Here is an 18,837-nt window from a genome sequence, read left to right on the forward strand (position 1 = left end):
TACGAAAATATTGCCTAGATTTTCATTTATTTATAATATTTTCATTATCGTTAACATGGAAAAAAAATATTAAATAAAAGATTAGGATGGTTAGTCTAAATGATTGGCGATTAAAAAAATAAGAATTAAGTAAATAAATAATATGGAAATTCGGTGGAAATCCAGGTAAGCTTCTCTGGCTTGGCTCATCATCGCCCAACAATAATTTACGACATATATTATTTATATATTTCTTTCTCATTTATTTTAAAAACACGAAATACGGATATTACTCATATATTTAACTTCTAGATATTTGAAATTTAAACTTAATGATTTTAATTAGTAATAATTTTTTATTATTTTTTAGAAAAAACAACACACGTTAAAACTGAGAGGGTACTGAGCACGTGAAGTTTTTTTTTTTTTTTTTTTTTTTTTTTTTTTTTTTTTTTTTAATAAATTTTACTATTATATTTATGAAAGATTAGAAAACTTACCGACCAAGCTAAACAATAAATGTAAGTCAGTTGAAAAATTTGTCTGTTTCAACTGAATATAAGGTAACGTGAAGTAACGTAAGTAAATAAATAAAATCGCATATGCACTTAAATTGATGTATGATACGTACATTTAATATGTAATATATGATTAGTTATTTTAAGTTAAATTATAAATTAAATTAATTAATTTTATTTTTTTTTAATATTTGTTTTGGTTAATGTAAATTAGTGTTTGAAAAATTTAAACAGAATAGAAAAAAAAAATGAAAATAGTTATGTTTAAAAAAAGCACAACCACTAAAATAGGCGTTTAAAATAAAACAACTAAAAGTATGAAAAATAATATTTAAACTTAATAATTTATATATAATTGAAGAAAAAGAACCAAAATAACGTATTTAAAAAGCAGAGGTTTTGTTTGTACTTTATAGGTTTGTTTTGAAGGGGATGAGGGTGTGAATTTACCAATTTACCCCAAGTGATTAAGATCTGCGTAAAACAATTATGATCCGTTGGATTGTTTTGTAAGATGGCTAAATAGCCGTTAAATTGTGAGAGACTTCATTGAATGGTAAAATAAATAAATAAATAAATAAGAAAAGAAAAAAGAACCATTTCCTTATCTTCCTCGAATAAAGACAAAACAATATGTCAATCAGGAGGCGGTAGAAGCGGGAGTGGGCCCCACTTGCTAGCGAAATCAAGCTCATTGGACGGTCCACCTCTAATTTCATTTATCATTAATTAAACACAATCTCTAATGCATTAAATTTTAATTAACACTCTAATTATACTCTGTTTATCTCTCTCTAATCATACTCCTTCTCTCTCCTTCTAGTATTTTCTTCCCCGCTCCATAAATACCCTTCCCCCCCTTCCTCCTTCTCTTCACTGACATTCCCTCCGCCGCTCCCTCCGCCGCATTCTCCGCCGCTTTAACCAGCAGAAACCCAAATTATGGGCAAGGACGTTGAGGCAGCCGAGCAAGGCCAATTCCAAGCCAAGGACTACCAAGACCCACCTCCCGCTCCTTTCATCGACCCAGACGAGCTCACCAAATGGTCACTTTACAGAGCCGCCATCGCCGAGTTCATCGCCACTCTCCTCTTCCTCTACGTCACCGTTTTGACTGTTATCGGCTACTCCCACCAAAGTGACCCTAATATCTCCAAAGACCCATGTAACGGCGTCGGAATCCTCGGCATCGCCTGGGCCTTTGGCGGCATGATCTTCATCCTCGTCTACTGCACCGCCGGGATCTCCGGTGGCCACATAAACCCAGCAGTGACCTTTGGGCTGTTCTTGGCAAGGAAGGTGTCGTTGGTTAGGGCCGTGTTGTACATGGTAGCTCAGTGTGCGGGTGCTATCTGTGGCTGTGGGTTGGTTAAGGCTTTCCAGTCGGCGTACTACGTGAGGTATAATGGCGGCGCCAACATGCTCAGTGATGGGTACAACAAAGGCACTGGCTTGGGAGCTGAAATCATCGGTACCTTTGTTCTTGTCTACACCGTCTTCTCCGCCACCGATCCCAAAAGAAGCGCCAGAGATTCCCATGTTCCGGTAAGTCTCCAACCCAAATCGTTAAATTACTCTGTTTTCTCTGCATCAATTAACCAACTCTGTTTCTTTCAACAAAGGTTTTGGCGCCACTCCCAATTGGATTTGCAGTGTTCATGGTTCACTTAGCCACAATCCCCATCACCGGAACTGGAATTAACCCTGCAAGAAGCTTCGGAGCTGCTGTCATCTTCAACCATGAAAAAGCCTGGGATGATCAAGTAATTAACTAAATTACATTCCTTTTCGCTTGTTTTGGAGTATTAACTAATGGTTTTTTGTTCGAATTGTTGTTTTGAGCAGTGGATTTTCTGGGTTGGTCCATTCATTGGAGCTGCAATTGCTGCAATTTACCACCAGTATGTACTCAGAGCTGGCGCCATTAAAGCTCTTGGATCCTTCAGGAGCAACGCTTAAGAAACCTTTTTTCCTTCCAAAAAAAAAAAAAAAAAAACACCAAATTGGTTCATGATTGTGTCTTGTTTTGTTATGTCCTGTTTTTTTTTTTTTTTTTTTTTTTATGAATAGAGTTGGTTTTAATGGTGGAATTGGAACACTCCATTGTTGCTTGCTCTGTTTCTTCTCCAGTCTCCTCCTCCACCGCCGCCGTGAAATTGAGCTGAACAAAAACATCAATCATTGGCCCTGGAAATTGTACATATTTTTCATGTCTGTTGTCGCCGTATTTTTCTCGTGTTTCATCCTTATCCCTTTCCCCTTCTTTGTTTTATTAATAAAAGAATCTCCTTTATGTTCTTAATTTCCGTATTTAATGGTAAAATTATTGTTAATTATGAGCTGAGCTGAGGGTTTAGTACAGCACATGGATTTAGAATGTCTGGGAATTTGTGGTCGAGATACTACCTTGAAACTCTCAAAAGGCTTCATATTCTCCCACTGGAAACCTTATCCAACAGAGTGGCAAGCTACAAATATATATATATTAACAAAAAAAAGTTAGGTCACTAATTATATATAAATATCATATCTTATCTTGTATTAAATTATTTCAGTAGGTAAAGTCTAGCTGTTACGTTACATAATTTAATTATTTACATTAGGGTTTTGAAATAATGTATGGTCTTCAAGAATATTCTTTTTGGGAATGCACCATTATTTGATGGTAGAGCCAAGATTGCGACAACTAATCTTCGGTCATGATGGTTGAGTTTGTTTTAGCTTGTTGTTATAGCACTCTCGACGTCCCTAACTTTGTTTCGGGATTCCTTGAAGATATTGATGATGATTAGATTTATTTAATATTATTAATAATTGTCTTTTCTAATGTGTTCTCGAGTATTCTCGCTACATCATTATTACTTCTAAAGAGATGTTTGTTTTTGTAGCCACCATTGATCAGACTCATTTTTATGAAATTAGTACCATAATGACAAAAAAAAAAAAAACAACAACAACAACAACGTGTCAAAAAGAATATATAAAAAGAGGGACTTGTTGGGAATTCTACCATATTCCATGTAGCTATTTGTTTCTGTTCTCGTAGGTCCCACTCAAAGGTTCAGGTCTCCTTAATAAAGTTCACATTTTACCCTATAATTTTAACCTAATGTCAGTTTAAAGAGCGTTTTCTACGTATCTCGTCTATTAAATCACCAATTTTGAGCAAAGTTTAACGATTAAGATATGGAGCGTTAATCATGTTCATATTTTTGTTATATAGTATGTATAAAATATATAGCACGTAAAAAACCAATGCCACAACTTTAAAGGGGTGGAGGTTTCAAGATGACCTAAACATTCACGTGGAGGGGACACTGCTAGGTCACTCCTCCATTGTCCTGTGGGGTCCACTATTTTAGCCAGCTCACCGCCAAACCCCTCTGCTTGCTTAAGCTTTTTATTAAGCCTAAAATAAAATTTTAATAAATATCTAAAATTTTAAAATTTAATAGATTGAAAATTGAATTTTCTGTATATAGGACAGCAAATTTTAAATATTTAAAGAAATATTGAATACAATAATAATGTATTGTATATTTAATGATTTATTAAACAATAGAGTTCAAAAAAATATTAATTATGTTTAAAATTTGGATATATACATTACATATTTTTATTTTTATATATACATAATAAAATATTAATTTTATACATTAAATATAGAATTAAAAGACAAAATTATAAAGTTTTTGAAATTAATTAAGTCAGAATGTACCCATTGTAACATTCACTGGATCGGTTGCGTCTTTTGTATATTAGGCCCACGTGGGCTGACCACTCTGGACAAAATGGACCGCCTCAGAACAAAGCCCAAACATCCAACACAACAATTTTCCTCATAGAAAATTTCGACATCCAATCCTTAAAAAAAGAAAAAAAATTAAAATAAAATAAAAAATTATAATATTTAATGGTAAAATAAAAATAAAACAAAACAAAATAATGACATGGTCGGGGATGACTGGACCTTTGTTGTCCCAATATATAATTAAATCTAAAAAGATCCATATTTGGTTTAGTCTATTAAAATCTTTACTTAAAATTGAACTTGATACTTATTGAAAAACGTTTCAAAATTTCAAAATTTTGCAAAATTACACTTTATAATCGGTGTTTATTCCAAAAAAAAGTCGAACATTCATGAGTCATTCTTAAATCAAAACCAATAACCATCCAAGTAGATCTTAAACCGTAGCTTGAAACGTACTATCTCAAGTCATTTATATAGAGAAGCAGGTCAAAAAATGGTTGTCAAAATCCAAAACTCGTGTCACCATAGATGATTTATTGCCTTGGTTGCTCGTGGCTGAGATAGAGAAGAGACGTTGCTAATTAACCAAACCAAGAATTCTTGTGGATAAGTACAGTTGGTCATTAGCTAAAAAGAAGCATATATGATCCGTGAAGAAGAGGGAGAAATAGCCCAAAAAAAAAAAAAAAAAATTCATAGGTATCACTATGAGTTCAAGACGTCATCTAACTAAGCCTAGTCGTCGACCAAGCTGTGCTACCTTGCCCGATTTCTAGAGGAAAAGTAAATATGCTCAAGAGGCGAGACAAGGATGACCAAATCTTCGTTGCCTTTGTCCCTACCACCTATTTCAATTTCTAATTCACAAAAAAATTATATATATATATATATATATATTTATTTATTTATTTATGTAATTAGATTTCCACAAAATTTCTCCATTTTAAAAAAATTATAATTTTAAACTATCATTTATATTTTTTAATTTACTTTTTATTTAAAAATACAAAATATTTAATAAATTTAATAATATTTTATAAATAAAAATATAATATAAAATGTTTGAAATAATTAATTATAAAATCACCGGCCCATAATTCGAGTAATTATCTTTATCGTTCAGAGTCGGCCTTTCGCTCTGCCAGCGCGGATCCAGGAGTACAATCACTAACTATTTTTTGTTTCAAGAATTCCTACGTGGCGTTTACTCATTGGCTCATTTGCCTCCCATTCCTCCTTAAATTTCAACCGCTTTATACTGCTACTCATAATTCTCCATTTTTATTTTTCCCTCACCGACTTCTATTTCTTACTCGCATTCCATTTTCTGATTCTTAAATCTCCACAGATTCTTCTACACTATACGAAAATGGCGAAATCCGTTGCTTTCTATTGCCTTCTTTTGATGTTCGTTGCGGTGTTCATGGACGCCGCTTTCTCTTTGGAACAACCAGTGGAAGTTCCGCCTTCTCCATCTCCTGAATCTGCTGCAGATTCTCCTCCAGTGCCCTCCCCTACTCCATTCCCTCACGCTCCTGCTAGTTCTCCGGCGGAATCACCTTTAAAATCTCCTCCTGCTCCACCGCCCTCAGATCTCACTCCCAGTCCATCTCCAGCGCGTGTTCCATCTCCGTCTCCGGCTCCAGCCCCTTCACTGACTCCCGACAGTGATTTTCGTAACAGTATTGCCAATGGCGGTGGAGGAGAGACGGAAACTTCCAAGGGCGGGATGAATGGCGGTAAGAAGGCTGGAATTGCAGTTGGAGTGATTGCTGCTGCGTGTTTTGTGGGAGTAGGAGGAATCGTTTACAAGAAGCGCCAAGACAACATTCGCCGATCTCAGTTCGGGAATGCCGCTAGGTCATCGTTCCTATGAGGAACTAAGTGATGACGGTACGGAATTCTCCGCATTAGTAGAAGATAGCCTTCTATTGATTAACTAGCATTATTATTTTAGTTTGATTACATAGTTTGGTAAAGTCATTGTTCTGGAGATTGTAGTCAACTCGTTTTACTGGCTAATTTTGAGTAGTAGTCTGATTATTTATTCATACGATAGTTCTTAGTTTCTTGCTTATTCAGTCGGCGTTGCCGCTTTCTCTGCCATTCCGTTTTGTTGCAAAAGTTTATTTTATCATACAATATATAATATATCTTCTGCCTGCCTCGTTCATCGCTTGTTTAATTGCTTACAAATTTTTTGTAGTTCTGTGCTTGTAGATTTTACTTAATTATCAATGAGGATTCAATTTTCTCGACCTCCAATTGTTTCTTTCATTTTTTTTAATTAAGAAACAACCAGTCTTTTTTCCATTAATATCTTTCCTATTTCACATTGGAGAACCTGTGATTTAGTTTCACAAACTACTAAATAACATTAATTACTAGATTCCATTTTTTGTAGTTGCTAGCATACTTTTCTTTTAGCTCAAGCAATATGAGTTACACCTTGTGAAAGCGAAATCAAGCTCATCAATGGTTAGGTCTATTAAAACAACAACTTTTTGCAATTAGGGAGACAATATTGACACAAACAGGGCAGGATTTAACCAAGAAAAAGATCACAAGAACGCCACATATGTATATTGGATTTGTTTAAGAGTTGCAATGGATTAGATTCACTCTCTCATTTTCTTGGGTGTTCCTTATATATCCATCAACTCTTGCCAAATTGACAACTTTCAGAACCACGGCATAAAGTCTTACTTACAAGGGAACTATGGTTCAGGGAAGTCACTGCCTATACTCAATTGTACATATAACAATGATAATGCATAAAAAAAAAAAGATAATTCACCTTGGCCAACACCGTCTCAATTCAGCTTCTGCTTAATGTTTCAACAACCGTGGGATGTTGTCGGGGTATGGCATGGTGCACTGAACTTATAGCTATAGATGCTCGTATTGGTTGTGCTGCTCTCTGAGAGTTGTGGTGATGTTGTGGTGATGTTAGCCCCCAACGTCTTCTCCATCTTAAAAACTCAACAATAATTGAACTTCCACTCATAACGAGGCCAAACCCGGTTAATGTAGCCAGTATGATAGCCAAAACTGCTTGGATACCAACCTGTAAGCCATTCTAAAGCTCATCTCCAAGATTTAAGCGACAAAAAGTCTAAATTCAAAGCAGTATAGATAGAGGGGAGTGATGAAAATAACAATTGGTCTTATGTGTAAACAGCATCCGATTATTATGTTTAGATTCCAGATTATGCCATTCAATAAGTGATCCAGAAGAATGGTAGCAAAGCTATGCAGTTAAAATTAAGAGGAAAAATAGATAGCTTTAGCTCTTACCACAGTGTAGAATAGATGTGAGAAGAGAACCACCATCGCAAACTGAACTGTTGCATATACCCATATGTATCTTCTCTTCACTACAGACAAAACTTCTGTTTAGGATTACTGAACTTTGTGTGTCAGGCTTGTTGAATGATCAGTGTAATGGAATGTAATAGACTAGCAAATATGAATTGAAAAGATGCTGTTTCATCACCATTAGTCATCAATCATTAGAGCTCTAATTAGATTAGAATGCTTATATGTTCTAGTAGATCTTGTTAACTTACCCATGGTCGAGGAGGTCATCGATGAGAACAGACCCAAAACGCACGAAAATGGAAGTGAAATGGCAATTGCACTGGTGCCCATTTTCGCAACCTGCGTCTGAACATATTACAGAGGACATGACAAATGATGGATTTAAACTCAGAGTTTCATGGTTTCTTGTCTTACCAGTAGTTGCTCAAGAAAGCAAAAGTAGGCAAGTATGCTAACAATCACAAGCACAGGAAACTCCTGCCACACCCTGATTTATTCAAATAGAATAGACATTAGTATGCATAGTCGAAGTTTAGCTCTTACTCTATTCTATGTTTTTTTGGTATTCTTAATTGGACAAAACCAAGAGCAAGCTCTACTTGAAACATTACACATGGTGGGATTGGATCAATAAGATTGAACACTTCAAAATCTATCAGAACAGATAGTTGCTGACCTATGGATATTGACATTGTCCTGCTGAGTTCTAGTTCCCCCTAATACTCGAGTTCGAATGCTCTGGACCTTTAACAAAGTTACAGGAAGGTTTAGGACCTCTTTCTTGCAAACTTCACACGTTTTATTTCCCTTGATACTAAACCATTTGACTGCACATTCTTGGTGAGCCAGAGCAAGTGCACCTTTGCAGCTACATTCCATCTTTAGAGTCTCACCTCCTTCACACAATTCAACCATGCAAATTCTACAGACAGCCTCTTCTTCAGAGATGTCTTCGCCATTGCTTTCTTCATTTTCTGGACCATTAGATTGAGATGAGACTGACATCACTCATTGTAGAAAACAAGCTTTAGTTCTCAAGATTGGATGTAAAAGAGTTAGTAACTGTTGTAATTAAATGGGAATAAAACAGTAAAGTTTGGTCGATTTACCTATTTCTATTGTTGTAGAAGTATTCAATGTCGTATCCCCTTCCTTTGGTCGTGGGGTCGAAGGAATTACTCGAAAAAATGAATCCGTCCTCCTTATGCTTCTACCCTTGTTATTGACTGGAAGAGAAAGGGAGCGTGATATCCGTTTCTGAGATCCCCTTCTCTGCACAATAAAATTGCAATCTTTGTAAGGTGACCCTATGATAAATTCAACTAGGTCAGCTTCACCACTAAATAAAACTCAAAACTAGTGCTTACTACTGATTCCTGTTCACTTCCCTTGCTTCCATCATGTGTAGATTCTGGATTTGAATGAGCTACAGGAGTTACAGGTAGTGATGAAGCTTGCTTCGACCTAGGCGCCATTAAAGCTTGAGGAGGCTTTTCATGTGTCCGTGAAGATGAAGCCTCAGAAACAAGGAAGGACACCGCCTCAACATCCGACGAACTTCGGTAAATGAAGCTAAGTTTTGGCAAGAAACTTTTGATGGATGGTTTGGCTCTTGACGAAGATGGCCCTGAAGGTCCAGTAGGTATAGCATCATCTGAAGAGGTAGGTGTTAACACAAAATTCACTTTCCTTGGTGTAGGACTAGATGTTGGGGGCATTCTTTTGGCAACAAAGTCGGGTGTCCTAGAAGGTATCTCAAGAGAGAGATTTCGCCTCTTCCAATGGTTACCATGAGAGGTTCCTTCTGTTGTCCCAGCCTGAAAAAGACCACAAAATGACACAACACACTAACACTACTACACAGCCATAAGATAGAAAACATAAGATGGAATAGAAACAACCTTCTGGAGACGATCTGCACTTGAACTCACAACACTTATCTCCTCTGTTCCCATAAATCCAACACAAACCCAGAAAGCAAAACCTGAAATGGAAGAGAATTGCAGAGAGTAAATAAGGGAAAAAGGAAAGGGAATGATTATGGTGGCAATTGGTGGCCTACCTTCACTTCTCCCCCACCATCCTCCACACTTCCACTCTGCTATTTTCTCAGCTGAAACCCTCCTCCTTTCGAATCAGATTCTCTCTGATATCTTTCTTTCTTTCTTTCTTTCTTTCTCACTCAAATTCCTCAACTGGAAATCAGTTGAGATTCACAACCTTTCAATCTTTTATTTCTTTCGTAGTGTGAAATGTTTGTTTTACTGTGTATTTTTGCTTTGTGAGTGTGTGACCCGTGAATTGGTTGAATTCTAAGCTAGAGAGAGACATGACTCCAAATATTTGTGCACCCAAAATGAATGAAAGCTTGTTTTCAAACGTCATGATTGAGTTGACCTTTGTCCAATCAAACCCACTTACCATGCTGCCTCTCTTTTTCTTCCCTCTTCTATCTCCTTTTTATTGTTTTTTTAAATTGTTTTATTATTAGAGTAATTTTGTACTTTTTTCGCTCCCATTTTTATAAAGATTTGAATTTTCCTCCCCCAAAGAGAAACGTAGTCTCTGTCAATGATAAATGAGCTATTTTTGAGATGTTGGTCCCTGTAATTTTGTACTTCTCTGAATTAATGACAAGGAAAAAGAGTAGGTTTGATAAGAGTAAGTGGTCTTCACCTTTACATATGATTTAATGTTTGATTTTTTAGGCTCTATTTGATATCAATTTTGTTTTTTATTTTCTCTTTTTCAAAATTTGCATCTACTTTAAAATATTGTGGTTGGTAGCTACAAAATAAATAAGTAAAATTGTGTATAGCTTTTTTTAGGGAGGAAATAATGATTTAGTTAACCTTCCCCTAGATTTATGGATTATCTTTAAGTCTTGATTTTACTATATTGTTGGTATTAACTTATATTGTTTCCAGTTCTCTAAAATTTGTTTCCTGTTCTTGAATCTTTCCATATTAAGATTCTAAAAATTAATGCAAAATAAAGTTAGTTTACCAATTACTGGTTGGTTGTTAATGTCTGTTTTTGCAATCTTCATCTATCTCATATCTAATCTCTTGAATTATTTTAGTCCTTTTGTTTTAATTTCTTTAGTCTGTTAGTGGAGTTATGAAAACCATTATTTTATCTTATCAAATCAACTTTTTTGTTTCTTTAATTTTCTTTTTCTGGCACCTTTTTCAGCTTCTCAGATATCCAATCTGCTTTCATCCTTTTTTTTTTTTTTGGTTCATCATTTCTTAAAAATCCTTATAATATCAGAAACAGTACCATTCAACAATATTAACATGGTAGTATATAAAATAATATTTATAAAAAAAAAAATTGAAAAAAATTGAAAAAAATATGTATAAAAAACTTTTTTTTAACAATATTCTAAAGCAACTAAACAAATAAACTTGGGTGAATATTAGGGCTCACTTTATCAAAAGAATCTCAGGAAAACTCTGCGCCAAAATAAATAAAACCAAAAGGAATAACAAAACTGTGAATTTTCTGATAGAATATGTCCCAAAATTTATCAAATCGTCCTACATATTTGAACGAAGGGTTATCCATCTGAATCCTCTAATAAATATTAGTGTATATCTTTCAATGCAAACCTCGCAGGCAGCATATTTGCTCATCTACCTCTCCAGCAGCATCACCATCTCACAGTGGGGCGTATGAGGGAAAAGATCTACAGCCATTGCTTTTACAGGCCGAAAAGGCTCCGACATCGGCATCGACTTCACTCTGTGCCGAGCAAGACCAGCACTCCCCATATTTCTCCACCCACGGTTGTTCTTGTTTCCTTTCTCAGTTTTTTCAGATGACGGTGTACACAGCTCTATGGCATTAGCCATCAAACTTTCAGGGTTGCATGAAATGTAACTGCACAATACCCAAGTTGTATTATGTATATATGTTCTGAAAACGAAAAAAACAGAGAATAAATTGAAGTGCACAGAAGATTTGGCCTTAGAACTTACACTAATCTCCTTAAATGCGTATGGGTTCTCAGGACCTTTGTCACCTGCATTATTGCCAAAATAGCCAACAATCACCAATTTGATGGAAACAGAAATCAGTAATTGAGAAAAATATAGGAAAAAGCTCCACGATAATTTAAAAAAGAAGGCACTAACAATGGGATGAAGTCCACCACGAGGAGGATCGACAATAGCAACGACATTTTTGAACTGCTGTGCCAAACTAGTCCCATTTTCTGCTTTGCAGCCGTTGAGTTGGCTCCCTTTCTCTTGGCTAGCAACCTCTGAAGTCTCAAGTGCATTTGCATTGTTTTCAGGCATTCGCCCCGCCACAGAATCTTGTTCGATGCCATCCGTTAAGGTGTTTCTTTCCTCAGTTGCAGGAACTTCATCACTTTTTTCAGAGGCACATGGAATTTCCTCACTTTTCTTGGAGGCACTTGAAGTTCCATCGCTTGGATTAGTGTCACTTGAAATTTCCCCTTCTTTCTCGGTTACATTTAGGTACTCTTTCAATAAAGATCCCACAACATCCTCCGCCTGTTCCCTCATTGACAAAATGCAGAAAATGAATATAAAGTCAAGTATTTGGAGGTGTAATTCCTCTACAAAGTCTAGCATGGCTCAATCAGATAATTATAAGTTGGTTGCATAGCCTTTTTCAGTGCCAAACATAGACAGGATGAAATCATGCTCTAATGATGAAAACTATAAATCTCACCTTTGCACAAATAAATTTACAGTTATTTATCCCATTGATTTCAGCATTCCTCTGAGCATCAGACACCGCAGAAGCATTCATTTCAATACCAATAACCTGCAATATCATTCGAGCGCGAAAAAAGTCGATAATTTAGGAAAGTCAAAAGCAGAGTACGAATGAACTCCATGGGAAATGGCTTTTGGAATATTACCATACCGACACGATGAGCCAACGTCAGTCCAATTGTTCCAGTTCCACAGCAAATATCAAAAAGCAAGGTGTCAGGGCCTAACCCAGCCCAATCCCCAGCTAGTGAATACAGCTTCTCAGCAGCAAGTGTATTCACCTGGGACAAAAAGATTCTCTATTTACCACAGCATTAACAAAAAACCATCGTCCATTTTCACTGGAAGACTAATATGGTCATACCTGGAAAAAGGCCGTTGGAGATATGCAGAACTTAAGGTTGCTAATGTAATCATGGATTCTTGGTTCTACAACAGCATTGGTAGCCTCCAGTTCAGCGCCATGGACATTTGGAATAGTTAGTGGCTGTAATGGAGTATCAGCAGGTGCTGCATTTGATATTCCTTGGTGATGCTGCAAAAGGAAAATAAAGTTTGAAAATTTAGAAAACTGAAAAGAGAAAACTTCAAAGAAGCAACTGATTTTAAGTTTTAGGAAAGAACTGAGTAACTCCAGAAAAGAAATTTATGCCTGAATGACTAAAGAAGTTAGTGGCAGTGATGGAGAATTTGCAACAGCTCCTTCAGCAAAAGCTTGAGCAAGTCTCTTGAATTCATTGGTCATTAGTTCACACTCAACACCTACAGAGCAGACCTACACATGGAAGGACGACAAAAACAAATAATTGAAAACGCAGAAAGATTTATCAGATCAAACACTATAATTTTCAGGTAAAAACTTCTGATATGATTTATCAGATCAAACATTAACCTGAACGATGAGCATGACCTCACTGATTTTTGAATCAGAATTTTCAGAATCAATCGACTTCCTTGGAGTTCGTCCTTCTCGAACCTTACATGGTTCAAGAATAGAATTGTCAACAGAAAAAAGACTGGATGATTATCAGATACAGAAATTATATTTCTTAAATATTCTAGAACACCTCAAATCACTTACCGTCAATTGACGCCAAAACCCAATATTCTTAAATCTATTCCAAATTGGCAAGCTTGAAAGCTTCAGAAATTCCTGAAAGATTGATGCATATTTGCAAGAAAGTCTAGAAACATTGGGACAATTTTCAGGTTCTTCAACAGCTGTTACACCTTCCCTGTGCAATTTTTTAATCCATCACAAATCCTTCAAGGCCAACAAGCAAGCGTACAAATAAAAAATAATGTTGAATTGACCTGAAATTTCCCAACATAAACCCCACTGTTGGCTTGCCCTCCAAAGAGTATCCAACTGAAAATTCACACTTGTTACGGTATCCATCTATAATTGGTGATTTAAGAATACCCTCAAAATTGCATGGAAGACCACCTTAAAGGTACAAAAAACAACAGGATCATCAGTATGTGGTAAAAAGAAAACTAAAATGAAGAAGAATTGGGCATGAAATCTTGAATATCTGAATAAACAATCTAAACAATTAGGAGATAATACACTCTTTAAAAAAGACCTTATATGAAGTAGGTACCTATATCCCTTGATTTTAATATCCAATCGGGAAGAGAAATGCCAGTAGGACAAGCTTTTCGGGCGTTCCTAGTCTGTCAGTATAAATTGAATGGTCCAGCATCATATTCCACAAAAACTTAATTGTAAGATGAAGTCAATGATGGATGAAAATTGTGAAGGATGAAAGCTCTTACAAGTTTTTTGAGAACCTGCGTCAATGAATTCTTTTTATGATCCAACTGATCACTGTATGACATGTGAGCAAGGGGAGCCACCACTTCACGGGCACTTTTTACCTTAGAAACTGAATCATTAGGAACACAATTCCCGCCATTTATGCTATCAGCATCTTCACCATCATTTGATGATAAAGAGACAGCAACCGAAGATTTAGAAATATTGTCACGATCCCTCGATGATTGAATTGTCTTATCAAATGATCTGGGAATCACGTCTGCAACCTTCAAATTCTTGTTGCCAATGGTTTTTCCATCTAACTCCTATTATTGCATCCATAATTTGAAAAATCGTCCCAGTTCCTTTTAAATTCATAAATCGAAGAAGTTTAAGTTTGTAATAAGAGATACCTCAACAGCACTTTTCAATTGTTCTGTACTTTCAAAATGAACAAAACCTACGGTCATTCCTTTCTTCTTCTTTGCGGATTGAAAATGAATACCCTGCAAAAAGAAGACATTGCAATGCCATAGGGCTAAACATCACGCAGGGAACCACGAGATAACCAATTTATGAGAGGCCTTCCATAAACCACAAGAAGGAAAAATGAGCAAGAAAACAACAGCACGGAAATTCTTGAAATGAACCACAATTTTCATACACTAGGCAGGTCCAATATATCTTAAAACTACCGTATAGTTAAGGGGAAATGTACAATGAAAAACCCATAATTCAGTTTTTGGATTCATCGTCGCTGTAAACCAATACTCGAATCCAAGATGTAAACCACCAGGTATACACGCTTTCAAGACGATGAACAAGATATAGGCAAACAGAAACTACAGAGAATTATACTAACCTGTTCCTTCAAGTAATCCCGAAGATGATCAGAAGTCCATTTTCTCGGCAAATGAACTAAGCATTTGCTAAGACCATTATCCCTTCCGTCATTTCCGTCCTCATCGTCATCGTCCACAACAGCCTCCGTCATCATGACCTCCTCTTCCTTAACTTCCTCCTCCACTTTCATCACCTTCTTAGCCCGCTCCGACGTTGGATCCCACGAGTTATCAGGGCGTTTCCGTAGCTCCTCCTCGCCATGAGCGTAGCGACACGTACTTCCATGACTACACGACCCCGAATGACGCCTAAAGTAAGAGCATAAACTGGTTTTCCAAAGAGGATTCAGAGACGGATCCGGCTTCGGATTTGCAGTATCAAAATCTGTGTCTGTTCTCTTCCGCTTTTCCCCCGCAACGCTAGCTTCAGTGGATTGGCAATCAGATTGTTCCAGTAAAGATTCAGCCGGCAGCGCATTAGTCTGTGGGAAGTTATCAGTATTGTCTTGGGCGTCCATCGACGTTTGGAGATGATCTTCGGAAGTTTCCAACGCTTCGGTTACAAGGGTTTCTTCAATTGAAGAGGCCGCCATTGGAGCTAATCAAAATTTCAGATAATCAGTTCCTTCAGTTGCTCCTTTATGTTTGGTTCGTGAAGTTGCAGTGAAAGTAGTCTTCGCTCTTCGCTTCTCTCGTTTTGTTGTATTTTAGGGCAGTTTCTAATCAATAATCTGATTCCGTTATTCCGACGTGACGTTCCCATTTTCCCGACTCGTCGAAATTTTCTCCCACACGTCTAATTTTATATATATATATATTTTTATATATCTAATTTCTTACAAGTCTGTTTTTTTATAATAAATTACAAATTTAATTATTATTATTTATAAATAAAATCCATGTTTAAAATTTTTATCATACCATGGACAATAATTCAATCATTTTACACTATATAGACACTCTGTCAACCAAATTTGTAATTCGATCTCTAAACTTCTTTCACAAAACTATTTGAGTTTTCGGGTCAAAATTAGTATTTATATGATTTGCTTATATTGAAGAATAGCTAAAATTAGTGATATATAAAGCAAGAATCTTGAACATTTATAAGAGAATAGAAGGTTTTAAATTTTCGAACTTCTTCTAATGCTTGAATGGTGGCTATTAACAATAGGTTTAGACTTGATCGATCCAAACTTTAGGTTAACGAAAACCCAAATTGTATCTATTAACAATGGGTTTTCGTTTAGACCTGACCAGTCCAAACTTCAGGTTAACGAAAATCCGAACCAAACCTATTTGATAATTAGAGTCGACGGTAAGTAAATACGAGGCGTGCTAAGAGAAAAGGAGTAAACAAGATAGGGCAAGAAGGCATTCATTCAATCCAAAAGCACTGTTGATGGAAAGTCAGAAGCACAATTAAATGGCTTTGGGTAGAGAGAATTGTGTGTAAAATGATGATCAGAAACAGAAAAGTACCTAAAATTCAGAAACAACAGTAACTAGAAACGAGTTTTCACATAAAATGTTTGCCTACAACAAACAAAGATTGGACAATTTTAGCTGTTCTTGACAAATCAGAAAGCAGCAGCAGCAGCATAATATATTGAGTAAAAAGCCAAAGAAAGCGCAGAGTGAAACTATGCAAACATTTATTAGCTACAGTTATCAGAAGAACAACAACAAGAACACTGAAGAAGAATGAGAAGAAGAAGAAGAAGAAGAAGAAAGAAAGCAAACCAACCCAAAAAGTAGGCTCTGTCAAATCAGAGAGTTTTAAATGATTCTTCAGCTTCAACACCCCATAACTGCACAGTTGTAGACAAAAACCCCAACATGTTCCTTCCCTCCTACTATCTTCCAATCCAAACTTCCATTATTAACTCCCGACTTTGGACACCAAGAGCTCAGCACAATACATTCTCCTTCTGGCCCTCTTTGTCCCCCCACAACCAGAAGCTTTTCCCCACACGCTTTGAAAGCAAGCCCCCATCCATTCGAAGAATCCGCCCTCACCGGCAGTCTCCCCAACACATTCCATGTCTTCCCCACTTTCTCATACTTCATTACCATGTTCGTTAAATGCTCCACTGCATATAACTCATTCTCCACAACTGCAACGAGCGGGGGAGCCTGTGCTCCTTGGTTCACGTACGGATACATCCCTTCGATTTTCCTCCATTTCCTCTTCTTTAAATCGTACTCCTCTCCACATGTTAGAGACACTGTAGGACTCGACATCCCTCCAATCACGTAGAATTTCCCATCCATGAAGAATCCCGAACATGACCGACGTGGGACGTGCATGTCGGGCAACATTTCCCACCGACCCTTGGATGAGTCGTATAGTTCGGCTGATTTTAGAACGTTTCCCTTTTTATCACTCCCACCTGCTACAATTGCTATTGAACCAAGGCTGCCAGACCCAAACAAACAACGAGGCTGGTTCATTCCTCGACATTTTACCCAACAATGAGGAAAAAACGCATATTTCCATATAGCGAAATCATAAAACTCCCTACCGAAAACCAATAACTCGCTACCTACTGCTAAGGACTCCTTATCAGCATGGTTGAAACACTCATCACAAGGCATCTTAGGCAATGCCATCCATTTATTTCTATCAGGATCAAAAGCCTCCCACTCTTTTAAATCACAAACCAGATATACCCAATACTCCACATTCTCTACCTTCTTCCTCAGTTCAGTCAAGGCACCACTTCTAATCTGCTTGTTAAACCTTGAGTTAACACATGATAGAGAAGCATAATCCGACCTTCGAACGTACGCAAAGCAATTCATTGCTACATCATCATTGAGCCCTGGGAGAAGTGAATCATTTGATATACGCCGACGCTGCGAACCATCAACCGTTCTTTCTATCAAATCTACATTCGAAACATAACTTACTTCTTCATCCTCCATCTCCTCCAAATAAGGTATTACAACAAACTTTGTTTGTGAATGTCAGCAAAAATTTATATAATCAAAACAAAAGAATCAACAAGCTATACCGATAAATAGCACCAATCTTAAAATGTAATACGCTGGCGGCCTCTGATTATCCTCCCAATACCCAGGGAACAAATTCCGATCCTTGAAAGCAGCAACCAGTAAACACTTATTTCCTTCTCCCATTAATTTAATGAAACAGTGTGGGAATATGTGAAGAATGTATACTCAGAATATTCCATTTATACGATATTCGTGATAATACGCGCTCGAAGTTTATACCAATTAGAGAAATCCTCGCAGTCCTCGCAAAACAGATTAAGAAAACGAATACGCCAAACCCTCGAAAATCCAGTAGTAATCGAATCACCAATAACCTCCACGAACGATCCCAATTTCTCTCCGGCAGCCAAATAGAACGATCTGGAATTTTTGAAAAGAGAGATTAGCTAGAAATCGCAAACCAAGGATGAAATTAATTTGTACAGGAGAAGACAGATAACAATCATAAAAGAGTCCGGAGTTCTATAACCACACGGATTAAAAGCCTAGTGCATGTAAATGGATCGAAATCAAAAGAAAGAGGAAGAAGGGAAATTAATTAAGCAGATTAAAAGGAAGAGAATTGAAAGAGAAAAAGGAAATCCAGACCTGGATTTGGGGAAAGTAAGAGGGATCAATTACTTGAGTCTCGGATGAACGCGGTTGCCTGAAATAGTTGCCGACGAACATGTCGGAAGGAAAGCTGGGGAAAAAGGAAGAAAAAGGAAGAAAGAAGAAGCAGAGTGGAGTCAGCCTTGGCAAACGAAAACAGCGGTACCAGATCAAATGGGTGGGGCGGCCCCGTGTTGTGTCGATGTGTTGTAATTTATAATTTTTATATATATATATATATATATAAAGAGAGTGGAAATTATTTAAATAATAATAATGATAATAATAATAATAATAATGGTAA

The 18,837-nt window shown here is 36.6% G+C and overlaps 5 protein-coding genes across 11 annotated transcripts; 2 read left to right on the forward strand and 3 right to left on the reverse strand.

The window, feature by feature from the left end:
• The first annotated feature begins 1,354 nt into the window (after positions 1-1,354).
• Positions 1,355-2,799, forward strand: LOC111796022 (aquaporin PIP2-7). Its single transcript, XM_023678706.2, has 3 exons — positions 1,355-2,042; positions 2,120-2,260; positions 2,343-2,799. The coding sequence occupies exons 1-3, from the start codon at positions 1,440-1,442 to the stop codon at positions 2,454-2,456; spliced, it is 858 nt and encodes a 285-aa protein (XP_023534474.1). The 5' UTR covers positions 1,355-1,439; the 3' UTR covers positions 2,457-2,799.
• A 2,720-nt stretch (positions 2,800-5,519) lies between these two features.
• Positions 5,520-11,334, forward strand: LOC111796039 (uncharacterized). The gene is made up of 2 exons (XM_023678731.2): positions 5,520-6,144; positions 11,194-11,334. Exon 1 carries the CDS (start codon positions 5,621-5,623, stop codon positions 6,125-6,127), a length of 507 nt encoding a protein of 168 aa, XP_023534499.2. The 5' UTR covers positions 5,520-5,620; the 3' UTR covers positions 6,128-6,144; positions 11,194-11,334.
• LOC111795981 (uncharacterized) lies at positions 6,860-9,821 on the reverse strand. Of its 6 annotated transcripts, none has more exons than XM_087123970.1 (9): positions 9,635-9,819; positions 9,474-9,556; positions 8,940-9,389; positions 8,682-8,844; positions 8,249-8,570; positions 7,987-8,059; positions 7,821-7,911; positions 7,549-7,628; positions 6,860-7,318 (listed from the first exon to the last, which is right to left on the reverse strand). In XM_087123970.1, the coding sequence occupies exons 2-9, from the start codon at positions 9,525-9,527 to the stop codon at positions 7,070-7,072; spliced, it is 1,482 nt and encodes a 493-aa protein (XP_086980096.1). In that variant the 5' UTR covers positions 9,528-9,556; positions 9,635-9,819; the 3' UTR covers positions 6,860-7,069. The 6 variants fall into 6 exon arrangements, with proteins under 6 accessions (XP_086980096.1, XP_086980095.1, XP_086980097.1 ...); XM_087123969.1 differs by having other exon boundaries at positions 7,821-7,917; XM_087123971.1 differs by having other exon boundaries at positions 8,249-8,546; positions 9,635-9,818.
• Positions 11,061-15,652, reverse strand: LOC111795953 (zinc finger (CCCH-type) family protein). Its single transcript, XM_023678602.2, has 14 exons — positions 14,945-15,652; positions 14,496-14,588; positions 14,103-14,408; positions 13,928-14,000; positions 13,638-13,770; positions 13,405-13,558; positions 13,216-13,299; positions 12,976-13,098; positions 12,688-12,858; positions 12,470-12,604; positions 12,277-12,372; positions 11,712-12,095; positions 11,556-11,599; positions 11,061-11,457 (listed from the first exon to the last, which is right to left on the reverse strand). The coding sequence occupies exons 1-14, from the start codon at positions 15,515-15,517 to the stop codon at positions 11,211-11,213; spliced, it is 2,616 nt and encodes an 871-aa protein (XP_023534370.2). The 5' UTR covers positions 15,518-15,652; the 3' UTR covers positions 11,061-11,210.
• An 850-nt stretch (positions 15,653-16,502) lies between these two features.
• Positions 16,503-18,745, reverse strand: LOC111796001 (F-box/kelch-repeat protein At5g60570). 2 transcript variants are annotated; one of them, XM_087124088.1, is made up of 2 exons: positions 18,564-18,745; positions 16,503-18,302 (listed from the first exon to the last, which is right to left on the reverse strand). In XM_087124088.1, the coding sequence occupies exon 2, from the start codon at positions 17,850-17,852 to the stop codon at positions 16,722-16,724; it is 1,131 nt and encodes a 376-aa protein (XP_086980214.1). In that variant the 5' UTR covers positions 17,853-18,302; positions 18,564-18,745; the 3' UTR covers positions 16,503-16,721. The 2 variants fall into 2 exon arrangements, with proteins under 2 accessions (XP_086980214.1, XP_023534444.1); XM_023678676.2 differs by having other exon boundaries at positions 18,531-18,745.
• Positions 18,746-18,837: the final 92 nt, after the last annotated feature.

The sequence above is a fragment of the Cucurbita pepo genome, chromosome 5 (assembly GCF_057944985.1).
Source record: "Cucurbita pepo subsp. pepo isolate OVF chromosome 5, ASM5794498v1, whole genome shotgun sequence".
Classification (NCBI taxonomy): Eukaryota; Viridiplantae; Streptophyta; class Magnoliopsida; order Cucurbitales; family Cucurbitaceae; genus Cucurbita; species Cucurbita pepo.